Source organism: Camarhynchus parvulus, chromosome 2 (assembly GCF_901933205.1).
Source record: "Camarhynchus parvulus chromosome 2, STF_HiC, whole genome shotgun sequence".
In the NCBI taxonomy this organism is placed as follows: Eukaryota; Metazoa; Chordata; class Aves; order Passeriformes; family Thraupidae; genus Camarhynchus; species Camarhynchus parvulus.
The window spans coordinates 138,017,378-138,030,547 of record NC_044572.1 but is presented as its reverse complement, the minus strand read 5'-3'; the positions used below and the strand labels follow the sequence as shown (position 1 = coordinate 138,030,547).

General features: G+C 39.1%; 1 protein-coding gene across 2 annotated transcripts in view; it reads left to right on the top strand.

Moving 5' to 3' along the window:
- SAMD12 (sterile alpha motif domain containing 12) overlaps window positions 1-13,170 on the top strand; it is a 175,770-nt gene that overhangs the window by 42,182 nt on the left and 120,418 nt on the right. For both annotated transcript variants that reach the window (XM_030971755.1, XM_030971756.1), the window contains exon 3: window positions 3,299-3,428. In XM_030971755.1, coding sequence (XP_030827615.1) covers window positions 3,299-3,428 — 130 coding nt within the window. The remainder of the gene's footprint in view (window positions 1-3,298; window positions 3,429-13,170) is intronic.

The following is a 13,170-nucleotide window of genomic DNA, read 5'->3' as shown; positions in this document are numbered from 1 at the left end:
AGCATTTGGCAAGATTAAAACTATTACAGAGTTGCCAGCAAAGGGTGATTTTAGTATTAGTTTATGTCAGGAAAATTAAAAGGAAGGCCAGATCAAAGGTATTTTTAAAAATACATTATTTTATTTTAATCAATTTGGGCCTATTCTTTGACTGAGCTAAGAAACAGAAATACAATAAAACACACTATGTTTTTCACCTGTCTAGGTAGCTCATATGTAGTTAAAGGCAGGGGTGTCTTTTAGTGGGTATGTTTGGGGTACAGGTAATTTTCTTTGGTTTACTGGGAGGTTTTTTGTATGAGATATAGCCTTCAGAGCAGGGAAGAAACTAAGAAATGAATTTTGTGGGAGGAAGGCATATTTTTAGGAACCTTTCATTTGGAGCATCTGGTTAGAAAATATTTTGGGTATGATGTTCCAAAAATGAAAGTGAAGACATGCTTTAGAACCATTGCTTTAAACCCCCTTTATTCCTCTAATTCATCAAGTCCTGAGAAATTAGAAAATTAAACCTAACATTTCTTATTGTCAATGTAAAAATGTCCTCTTTGGACTGTAGTTATAAGTTTAAATGTTTCTATCACAGTTCCAAACATTGAAGAAGTCAGCTGTATGTATGCATGCTTGCTGTGCAGCGATCTGTATATCGCATGGCATAAAAGATGGTTTGAAACCATCTTTCAGTTCTGTAGGCACAGGGGAATGTGTTAAATTTGTACTGTAATTGTTAATAACTTGTATTTTGGATATTTAACACAATGTTGCCTAAACCTTTTAAGAGGACAATAGTTGCTGAACTGAAAAGAACAACCTCTTGATTTAAACAAACATTGGCACTGCTTTTGTACTTTCAGCTAGGAATAAGTAGACTGTAAGTCTATAGCTAGCTGTATGTATTTGCATACAAATATTTATCATTTAAGTATTTTTGTGATGTACCAGAAAAATTATTAACCATTTATTTTTCAAGGGCTGACAGACTTTCCTCTAGTCTTCAAAAATTCCAATGCAAAAAAAAAAAAATCTTTAAACTTAAGCAGTAACATATAAAGATAGACAGTGAAGTCTTGAGCCTGTTACTCAGGGATTTCTATGGAATCAGAGAGACTGCTTGTGTCACGTGGCTACTTTTGCTTGTTTATTTCTTTGATGTAATTTGAGGAGGACACCCGTTTATATCTGTATGTAACAAAAAACCAGCTAACTGATCACTTAATATTGGACTCTTCGTTGAAATTCAGTTTCTTCTTTGACTTAAACAGCAGTAACAAGGAGACCAGAGAAGTTTGAAGGCCCTTTGATCTCTTGGGTTGCATGAGGAGCTGGGAGCTCCGGGGCAGCTGCTCTCCTTACAGAGGCTGTGCCTTCTCCAGACCAGTGTGGGCTCCTGTGTGTGTAGAAGACTGATGAGCTGCTCAGAAAGGGCAGTGCTAGGGCAAGTGCTGTCCTGGTTTTTGTGCACCCTCAGCACCTCTGGAAGTTTCTTCTGTGAAAGCCACATCTGTCAGTCAAGCTTCTGTATTTTGGTGGGTGGCAGCAGCAGAGGAGACTGATTCTTTGTGGTGGTTTTGTACATTATTATTATACCTCTAAATATGGATGATGCCTATTAGCATGTTTGAAACAGGATTCATGTTTCTGATGAGTTTATTTTTTTTTCAAACTAAAAAAGGCTGAGCTATGGGATGTGCATTGTATTATATATTCAACCATGATTTTCCTACTGTTTTTTCAACTTCTACACGGGCAATAAAAAAGAGATAGGGACAACTGGACATGAGAAATTCAAGGCACATTTGCCTGCTGGATTTTTAGGTCTGCCATAATCCCTGACCCTAACTTACTATCTTTGCATGACGTACTTTATGGACTTAATAGGACATGCACAGCACTAGCTTAAAATTGCTTTGGTCTTTAGGGCTTCTGGTAATGAAAAATTTGAAAGCAACTTTGTGAAAGTCTGTCTAACAAAGTGCATCTGAGCAAATGCTGGGATAAACCCTGGCTGGTGACGTTAAGGGAGTCTGCCATGAGTCCTAATGGAGAAGATGGGTTGAGATGACATTCCCCTTCACCTCAAATTTGTACAGAGAAACTTCTCTTGAAACTTTTACACCACAGGGAGCTGGAGGACAGTATTCTGCATGCATAGCACTCAAACAGACACTTTGATTTTATTCCCTAGACTCACTCCTTGATAAAATGTGAAGTAAATGTATACATTGATGTTCACACCCACTTACATCAGCAGTGTCCAGTGAAACATTTATTGTTGGTAATACATGCCAATCTGTTTAAAGTTTCTTTAGTCTTTTGGGCAGATCGTGTTGCAGGAAAAAAAAAGATTAAATCACTTAGAATATTTTTTTCCTACTTTTTTGCCTACTTTGACAAGAGGTTTTAAATTCCTGCAGTTGAGGTAGCTTAGAACTCAGCATTCTTACACAGTTAAAAAAAGTGTATGTGCTAAGGTGAATTGTTTGGTTAAATGAAATGCATATAATAAGGCAATCAATTTATGAATATTTATTTATAAACTGCTAATCTATTATAAAATGGAATTCTATGGAAAGTATTGAACAGTGTTATTTTTAAAAATTATTACTCATTTATAAGGGATCAGCTGATTGAAGTGGGAGTCCTACTTAGTTCATGTAAAGGTTATTGTAGAAAAGTTAAAGGTAAAAAGGAAACAGAAAAACTATAGCTGCTTGTGAACATCATTAAAGTTAGGAATTTTGTCAGCTGAAATGTTCAGTGTGAATCAATATTACCAGCTCCATGTCCACTGGTGTGTAGTCTCCTCTTCCCAGACAAAACCAGTCTTCAGGCTTGTTGGCACCAAAGGCCTTTGTTGCAAGATCTTCTGTCACTGTAGTTGAGGACCATGCCTGGCCAGAGGATACTCCTGATCTTCTGTGATTGTATCCAAATCGGGGCACAAATATACAACTCTCCTGTGAGTTTGAACTATTCAAAGTGTGTATCTGTTATCCTTTGGCTGTAGTCATTGGTCACTCTTAAAACTATTTATTCAAGTACAGTATGGTTCTGTGATGCAAAGAACATGAAAGCAATGGAAAGTAATGTTAAAGAACCTTCCACTGTGTGTGATTCCTGTGTGATTATTTGAACAGCAGGGTCTTGTGGAATGGGCTGGCTATTACTGGACATCTGTCAGAGCAGCTCCTGTTTTGCATTTAGTATTTTAATATCATATATGGAGGTGACAGATTAATAGTTCTGAAATTTGTGTGCAGCCTAAACATCATTTCTGTTCTTCATTCTCTGTTCCTAGTCTGGGACTGTGAAGCTGACTAAGCCTGTGGCGTTATGGACCCAGCAGGATGTCTGCAAATGGCTGAAGAAACATTGCCCTAATCAGTATCAAATCTACAGTGAGTCATTCAAACAGCATGACATAACTGGTAAAGTATGCACTATCAGCAATATTTTACTGACTTAAAATGTGGTGAATTGTTTTACTTTGCTGTTAATAGATTGTGACTGTGCACTGAGGGCTTTTTGTTGAATGTGTGACTAGAGTTACAAGATTTAGAGCAGAGGGAGTATTCCAGCTTTCATTGGATATGGAAAGTAATATCCTCATTTCTTTAAAAGGCAGTTTCAGATAATACAGGGTCAATATAATAAGGAAAGAAATCAGTCTGTATGTAAGTGAAGGCCTCACCCTGTTCATTCCAAATAAAAAAAACCAAAACCCAACCATAAAGAAACATCCTATTAGGAAAATGTAATTTATGTAAATTTTGTCTTTCATTGAGGTGTTTGACCTTGAATACATATTCTTTTTTTGTGCCTCTGCCCACTCTTTTTTAAAAAAAGTTAATCTTTGTGTTCTTAATATGTAGGGTAGGAAGTGATCCCAACTGAGCCCCTCCCTTAGGCTGAAGCAGGATCAGTACAGCAAGTTCATTTCTGACAGATGTTTGTCTAGCTTTGTTCTGGAAATCTTGCAATGAAACAGATTTTTGCATCTCTCTATTCCAGTATTTTATGGTTCTTAAAGTTAGTATTTTCCTAGGATCAATGTAAAATCAATCTGAACTATTATTTCCAGCCAGAACCCCTGATTTCTGTCCAAAATGTGCCTTGAGTACAGCCAGATACTCTTTTGTACTGTCTTTCCTTCACTGTATAGGGTGTTGCTTCTCAGCTGCACGTACTTTCCTTGCCTAGTGTAAAAAATACTTATTTGTTCTATCATGGTTACTCAACAAATACACATAGGACCTCCAAACCTACAAAACTGGATCTCTTTTCTTAAAAGAATATATTGAATGCAAAATTGTATTGTGTTCTTATTTACTTTAGAAATTGATATTGATCCTGTTGATCTGCTTGACTTGTTAACTCCTACTCAGTTTGCTGTAGTTGTCTTTTGGCTCATCACTTTGAATTGGCATGAGTTTAGCAAATATAACTTGGGAGTTAAATAGCATTTTAGCTCATATACCAAATAGTAATTAATCTGTAATTAATTGTAAGTTTAATATGGAACACTGATTTGTTCTCTGCAGTGGTGGTATACAAAACTGGAAATTGGCATTCTGCCATTTAATGTTAAGCAAGAATTTGAGTTTCACGTACAAATTTCAGTCTTAACAATAACATGTTGTTAACTGATGTGTGTTTCAGTCACTGTCTGATCACGTACATGTGTACTTGTGTTGTTTCCAATTTTGCCTTCATTCCTGTTGCTATTTTCTTTCTGATAATATGTGAATGATTGCAAATATGACAAACTGCCCATATTTGTTTACTATGTAGCCATGAGTACATGTACACAAATGTAAGAGGTGGCTTGTATTGGTTTGCTTCATGTTAAGGTTTAGTACATAACCATTGTGCCCATTTCCTCTCAGTCACCATCTGCTGAATGCAGTCTGTGGGATTGTAGTCTGTGTCTCCACCCATGTGTACAGAGCTGACTGCATCCAGAGCACTACCAGAGGAAAATGAAGCTATTTTAAAATATTTTCTAGTACTGCTTTACTATATTCTCTTTCTAGAACTAAGGCACTGTGAAATGAAGTTGAAAGGAAGACATTTTCATTTCAGCATAAACACTGATGGAAACTGTGGAATTTCATTGCAGATGTGCAAAACTTTGAACTTTATAGACCTCTATGGAAAAGAGGGATTGAGATAAATCTTTCTTACTTTACACAAAAGAGGTATAAGGGAAAATATTGGTATGAGTGTTAGAAAATAAATCTGCAGGAAAGAACTTCAATTCAGCAACTACCAAAGAAGAAACACAATCAATATCTGTGCAGATTTTATAAAAGTATATTGTGATAATATTGTGAGTGGAATCATTAACTCAGGAGGATATTTCCAGCACTGTTGGTCCCCATGACTCTGATTATTTGAAATCTAATAAAGGGAAAGAACAGAGGATTTGTGGCTCAGAAAAAGTAGAGCGCAGAAGGACCATGGAAACTAATGTGAAGATTAAGCCAAGGTAGTGTAACTGTTCCCAGATATGGCTGTGGAAAATTGATGTGATTGATGAAAATCTCAGGAATTAATGTGACTTTATGGGCTGTTTTGATATGGAAAAATATGATAGAAAAGTTCTTGAAGAAAGTGACACAAAAATGATATTTAAACTTTATTTGAAGATAAAATCTAAGGCATGGTCATAAGCAAGGAAAATAATCTTGAGCAAACATATCTAACAGTCGTTAATATAGATATTGAGAAGTGTGGCTTGTACTTTAGACTCTTGAGACTCTTGCTGATTAAAGTTTATTGAGTTGTGGACAAAGATGAAACCAAAACTATCCTTTTCTTTGTGGAGATTTATACCTTTTTGCTACTTCTGATAAAGAGCAGCTGCAGATGTATAAGAAAAAATTCTTCATCTGGAAACTTACCTAATAAGAAAAAAGATATTCATATCAACAGTGATGTTGAGGACATCATGGGGTGGGCACAGTGTACTCTCATCAGATTTGCAGATGACAGCAAATGGTGAGTACCAGTCTATAGATTCAAATAGGGACAATCCGTAGGGATCTAGGCATGGGGACCAGACACTGGCAGGAATGCATCAACAGGACCCTTATGACATTCAACAAGGACAATTGCAAAGTTGTGCTGCTGGGAAGGCTGAGGCTCTTGCACCCCGCTGAAACTGGAGCTGACTGGCTGGGAAGTGGCTCTAGTGAAGAGGACCTTGATGGTCAGGAAGACAAAATGAGCCAGTGTTATCCCTTGCAGCAAAGAATGCTGTCACTATCCACAGGAACATAGTAACCTGATCAAGAGTAGTCATACCGTTCTTAGATGTCCAGTGCAAGTCAGGATGAGGGCTGCAAAGATGCCCAGGGCTGGAGTTCTTGCTGTGTGACCTTGCAACACCACAGTGACCTGTGGATTGAAGGAGCTGGGCTTGTTGAGTCTGGGGGAGAGGCAGCTTGCCAGCATGGGATTGGAGCACTAGCAGCAGCTCCCACTATACAGGAGGATTTGTCAAAAAGATGGAACCTGACCCTTTGCAGTGATGCATGAGAGACACGAGGCTGAGGCTGAAAATAAGGAGAAGCTTTCTTCCCTCTTGAGGACTTTTAAGCTTTGGAATGGGTTGCTCAGTTTCTGTTCTGGGAAGGTTTCAAGCCCCAGCAGGATAAAACCTTGAGAAACCCAATATGATCTCATAGCTGACTTTGTTTTAAGCTGGAAGTTGGACTAGAAATCTGCTGGGGTCCCTTCCAATCTGAATTCTTCTGTGGTCCTATGATTTGCTGAGTACTTACTAAGTACCTCAGAACCAACCAGTGAAATGCATTTTGTGGCCAGTTAGGGAGAATAAAATATGGAATAGTCTAATAAGAAACTGTGGGACTTTTTAATACATTAAGTCCTTGTATTCAGGGAGTAGAGCATGTGGTTGACTTACTCAGCAACAGGTGAGAAGTATTTTAAGGTGCTGAACCCAAAGACAGAGCAGAAAGAATTTGAAGCAGTAATAGTGAGGAAGATCGAAAGGCACCTGGCAGGAATCAGCAGTGGTGGGAAAAATAAGAAAAGGGAAGAAAAAAATGATGGTGGCCTGTACAACAAAGAAGGCAATGCCATGGTAGGGTCATGTCACTAGAGGCTCTGCAACAGGTGTTGGCATTTACACCAGTGTGAGGAGACCAAAAGTTGCATTGACCTGCCAGTTTTTATACTGGTATATTCCTGGAGATAAAACTGAGAAATGGACCTTGCTCTGTGTGCATCTGTGACTTTGAATTTGCTGGGCAGCAGTACTTTTAGATGACTGGTGAATTCTAGAGAGATGACTTCTTTGATGGACTTATCCTGTACCATTGAAGCAAATGAAGATTTTTCCAATATCTCAGCATTAACAGGAACAAGACTGGACATAGAATGACTAAGGAATAACTATTTGGGGATAAATGGTCCATTGACAAAGTAAGAAACCAGATGTCTAAGTAATTGTTCATGGATGTATGAGGGAAGGGAAGGGAAGGGAAGGGAAGGGAAGGGAAGGGAAGGGAAGGGAAGGGAAGGGAAGGGAAGGGAAGGGAAGGGAAGGGAAGGGAAGGGAAGGGAAGGGAAGGGAAGGGAAGGGAAGGGAAGGGAAGGGAAGGGAAGGGAAGGGGAAAAAGGAAAAAAGAAAAGAAACCCTGCTTCATGTTTTGTTTTTACACCATGTTCCCCAGTGTGCTAGTGCATGTCTTCAGAGTAAGAGGTTTTAATGCTATGATCATTAAACAAACCTCATTCTGTCAAAGTAATACCCAAGAGGTACCTTGTTCCAATTGAAGAAATTTGGTAGGAGGTACTTAAAAGGAGTCAAACCTTTTAAAATTAAAATTTTAAGAAGGAAAGGAACAGGACTCAAGAAAATCTCATTTTAGTTTTAGAAGGGACCAGAACTTCTGAATATTCATTAAATACCAAATGGCACCTTGGAAAATGAAATATGAATTGATACTGAAAACCTGCTGCAAATAGTCTTAAAATCTGCTAATTCTAGATCTTCTAAAGATGCTTGCACAAGTGAGCTTTATTGACATAAATAAGCTTTATGACATGAAATTCATATAAAATTATCTTTTCAAAATCAGCATTGATTTTTTTTCACTTCAGTAATATATTTATAGATGTTAGGGTTTATCATATCAGATGAAATGTTCAAGTTATTTTATGTTTTAGTGAAGAGATAGTCTCATGGTTTAAGATACTACACTGGAATTTGGAGATATCTTGTCTCAATTTCAGTTTACTCTGGAAATACACTGGAACTTTATTTAGGAAGCATACTGAATCCTTAGGGTCTAAGTTATTCTCTCTCTATACAGAGAAAGGGTTTTTTTAAATCAAAGTGTTCCCAGATATCTTTCCGATTTTTAGAACATATATAATTTATTTCTGCCCTTTGTTTCATGGGCCTCAGGTGAGTTTTGTGGTGCAGCCAGTGCAGTGACTTGGGGATGAAAGGTGTACAGTGGACTGCAGGGCCCCGTGTTTCATTCCTGGCTCCAGGGCAGGAAAGGTGACCAAAAGCAGGAAAGCAGATGGGTTTATTCACTGTGGCGAGACCTCCTGAACATATTCATCATTTGCCATATGTTTTGGTTGATGTACAACAGAGATAAAGATTTCAGTGTTGTGATATATGTATAAAAGATACTATTTGAGTCAATCAAGCCTTCCTCTTAACAGGTCTGTTTCATTTGGAACAACTTCTGCTCACTTCCTGACCTTCCCTTGGCAAGTGATTCCAACATTATCTTTCATCCTTCCATTATTGATGAGTATTACACTCACTCAGAATATCTCTTGTGCCAATGATACAACACACCTCATGTGAGGCCTGATGCAAGAAGCAAAATGAGGTCTTCTGTAAAGTGGCCTTTGTAGGTGTCCCCCAGCTGTTTCCTGACACCTGTCCCTCGAGAGTCTTCTCACAAATCCTGCTGTTGTTACACTGCAGAAGACTACATAAACCAGCATCTTTTGTTAGATTATCTTATTGGACATTGTTTTATTGTCCCTTAAAAACTGTCACAACCTACTTTAGGTTGTTATTGGTAGAGGCATGTTTATGATCAGGTTGGGACTGATACCAAGAAGAGAAGGTCCTGGATCAATGTGTTGTAGGAAAAGTACTCAAGCCTCCTTTAAAATATTATTAAGTTTCTCTTTGCTTGGTCCCAAACTCTAGCAAGTTTTGAGCATTCTTCAGCACTGTCATATATCTGAGAAAGAACCTTCATTGTGTCTAAATTGAGGGTATTTCCAATAAAGTATTAGTTACCTTCCTTGTTTTGCATGTGACAGTCTCTTCAGCACAACAGATGTCTTCTGCCAAGCAGTGTTAGTCTGATGGTGGAGAGCAGAAGCAACTTTCATCTCCAGCCATCTCTGGGCAGCTCTTCCCTTCTCTGTGGTGCAAAGTGTAAACCAGCCTTACCCTCAGTCCTTATTTATGCCACTTTTCCATGCTCTTTCTGTGAGGTCTTAACACCAATGTTGGTTGGTGGGCTGTCAAATCAATCCTGACTACATCCATCTGCAGTTTAAAAAATAAAATAAAATCATGGTTTCACCCTGGAGAGAGCTTTTATTCTGCTGTCTTGGTAAGGTCAGGCCTATTTGCAGCATTCTTTGTGATGCTTATGTTGGAAAATGTGAGGGACTGAAGAGTTTTCCCTGTTTCATACTTGGCTGCTCTCAAATTTTTAACATGTGGAACACATCAAAGAGTGATGATGTTGGGATAAGGCTTCTGTTTGCATAATATGTGGCAACTGTTCTTTTTGCATGGAAGATATCAGAAATATATTAATGTAGTCCTGTGTTTATGTAGCATAGAATTGAAAGAAGTTGGAAAAGTAGAAATATTTTTTCAATATTCAGCCTCCTACTGACATAGAAAATTTTGTGTGAAAGTAATGTTTTCTCATGTCTCAGCAGTGGTTTCTGGGTCTTTTCAGTCAGGTGTTAGCTCATAAAACATATAGCAAAATTCCACAGCATGCGACAAAGCTGCGGTGGCTGCTGAGAGATCTGGTTTGGCCAGGAAGGCTCATCTGCAGTCAAGAAGGGGGCAGTGAGGCATTCAAACACTTCATGGGAGTTGTAACTTAATTATTAACATAGTGGATTATTTTCTGATCAGTTGTCTTTTCTGTGATAAATAATCTGTGGAGTTCATTAATTAGTAATGAAATTGATATTTTTTTCTCCTCTGTGCACAAACCAGTGGGGAGTGTTTGGTGCTCTTATTTGTTACATAAGATTCTATGTGGAAGAAGTGATAATATAATCTGTTCTGTTTGGTAGAAAAGGGAACTTGATAAAGGGCAATGGAGGCATTTTTTGCCCTTGCTTGTCAATGATGTTAAATTCTATGTCTGCTAAATTCAGAATGAAGTTTCCATGCTCCTAATCCATTATCAGCTGTGAGATCTGCTGTGCAAGTAGCTGATGAATGTTTTGCACTGTCTTAGTTTCCTGTCTTAGTGGATATTTTTTGGGTCAAGCAGCTTTTCCTTGGTACGCTCTATCCACTTTACCTGAGAAGATCTCTCACGGTCTCAGTAAACAGTTGCTCTACAGCATATTCAGAAGTGAATTGTATTCTAGCTGACCCTTTTTCATCCCTCCAGTATTCAGTAAAGCTGTGGTAGCCAGATTTGCTGTAGCTGTTACTCCTGCCTGATGCAGAGCACAGAATCCAAATAATCTTTGAACTGAAAAGCATAATTCCAGTCCTTCAGCTTCAGATTTGAAATTCCCTGTCAACTTAGCAGAGATGAGTTCTTCTGTATTCTTAGAGTATGAACATTTAGGAGAGAGAAGAAAAATGTATATTGCTCTTCATTTGAAGCAGTGTTTAATTGTTCCTTGGTACTTACTCTTCATATGCTGTCAGATGGGGAATTAATGTTTCATAATTACACATGCAATGATAATTGGATTATTCGTTCCCTCTAACACAAGGGTTTTTCATTTTTAATTTAATCTTGTTATATTTACTTTAATTTTTTTTCTAACTAGAGATCATACCATGTTTTACTGTACTTCTTGGAAAGATCTTTGTTGTACAGTCCTTGTAAACCTGATCCCCTGTATTCTCTACAGAACACTGATTCACATCAATATCGTGCACAATGCACTGCCAGAAACTCTCACCATGGCAGCCAGTTTCAAAATCAATTTCTGTTCCTTACTCAGAAGAGATCTAAAAATGTGAATTAGGGTGAGATATGGAAAAGTGTATCAAATGTCTTAGCAAAACCTATTTCAGGAATTCTCAAACTATATTGTAAAGCTTTGTGATATTTCCTAGTTTGCTGATAAGGCTGCACAGTGTATCTACAAGAAGAACTGAACACTGATTGTGATCCACTGACAGAGCCAAAAAGCTTAAGAGCTGCTGATGTAGCCGTTGGGTGCTTACCCATCTATCTTAGGTAAGTCAGGCATCCACCTTCAGTGGGATTTGTAAAACCAAGGGTAACAGGGTGAATTACTGGAGTAGTAAGTGGAGAGGAAATTATTACCTTCAAGCAGATGAATTTAGTGGACTTCATATAGCTAAGAGAAGATGTTATGAAAACAACCCTTTTATGTTCACCCTATTTCCTTTGTTCACCTTTTGTTTTGTGATCCTTCTCATGCTCTTCATGAAGCCTGCTTTTTATCAACTATTTTGTTTTTAGCTGCTTTACAGGGGTATTGATTACTTTATTAAAAGTTCTAACATTTTGGCCAATATCAAAGCTCTACTCTCTCCTTTTATTTCTTAGGATGTTTTTTCCTACATTTTTGGATCTATCACTAACTGTTAGTTAGAATTCTTATTTCCCATCAAGTCAGGCTTCTCTGCAACACTTCAGAAGTTTTGGATCCCATTCCAGTGTACCAGGAAAATAAATGGGAGATATTACAGGGTCTCCTTTCAGGTAACTTTTGCTGTTGTTTGGGAAGAAATATTTGTTGCTTTTGCTGTGCAACTGCAACATCAATTTTATGGCTCAGTTGTAGGTAAGGAAAACTTAGATGAGGAAAACTAGACTGATTAAGTGGAGGAGTTGTTAGAAGACCATACAGTTCTTCATTTTGAAAAAGTGAATTAATTTGCTGCTTAGTGGGTGTGTGTTTGTGATATCAGTGAGCAGCTAGAGCTGATTCTTTTTATTTCAGCTTGTTACTTGCCAGCGTTTGCTATTCATGATACAGGGATTTAGTTTTAGTATAATCTTATAATTATTTGGTAGTGTTCCTCAGTCTAATAACACATCCAGCCTGACGGTGAAATGCAAAAGGAAGCTCCTGATATCTGAACCTGGATGAAGCCACGGCTGGGAGTTTGACCTCTATTTTGAACAAGGAAGAATTTCTTCACTGAGTGGGGGTGGTCAGGCATTGGAAGAAGCTGTGCAGGGAGGTGTTGGAGTCCACATCCCCAGAAACGCTCAAGAAATGTCTGGACATGACATTTAGTGCTGTATGGTTTTGTTGCCATGGTGGTGTTGTTTGGCCAAAGACTAGACTTGATCTTGGAGGTCTTTTCCAACCTTAATGATTCTGTGATTCTAAGCGCATATTTAATCTCTCTCATCCAGTTGGTCTGCAATATCCCATGTTCCTTCTCTCACCTCTGACTGGCTGTTGCCTCCAGATGCCCTCCACCAATTATGCTGTGATTCTGGCTTCTCCGTTTATAATAGATACGTCTCTGGTTTATAATAGATACGTAGACAACGACTCCACTCTTGCACCAACTCTGTCACAACTGGATTAACCACATCTGTCCCAGCCCTGTGTTCTCAGCTGTGTTCCGTTTCCTCTGCCGAGACTCTAGGCACGGCCCACAGGAATTGGGCTGGCTTCTGCCGCTGCCCTCTCCCGAATTCCCCCTGGACAAACAGCCCCTGCAGCCCTGGGGACATCCCCGCAGTGCCTCAGCCCCTCGGAGCCCCTGCAGCCCTGGGCACTTCCCCGCAGTGCCTCAGCCCCTCGGAGCCCCCCGCAGTGCCTCAGCCCCTCGGAGCCCCCCGCAGTGCCTCAGCCCCTCGGAGCCCCTGCAGCCCTGGGCACTTCCCCGCAGTGCCTCAGCCCCTCGGAGCCCCTGCAGCCCTGGGCACTTCCCCGCAGTGCCTCAGCCCCTCGGAGCCC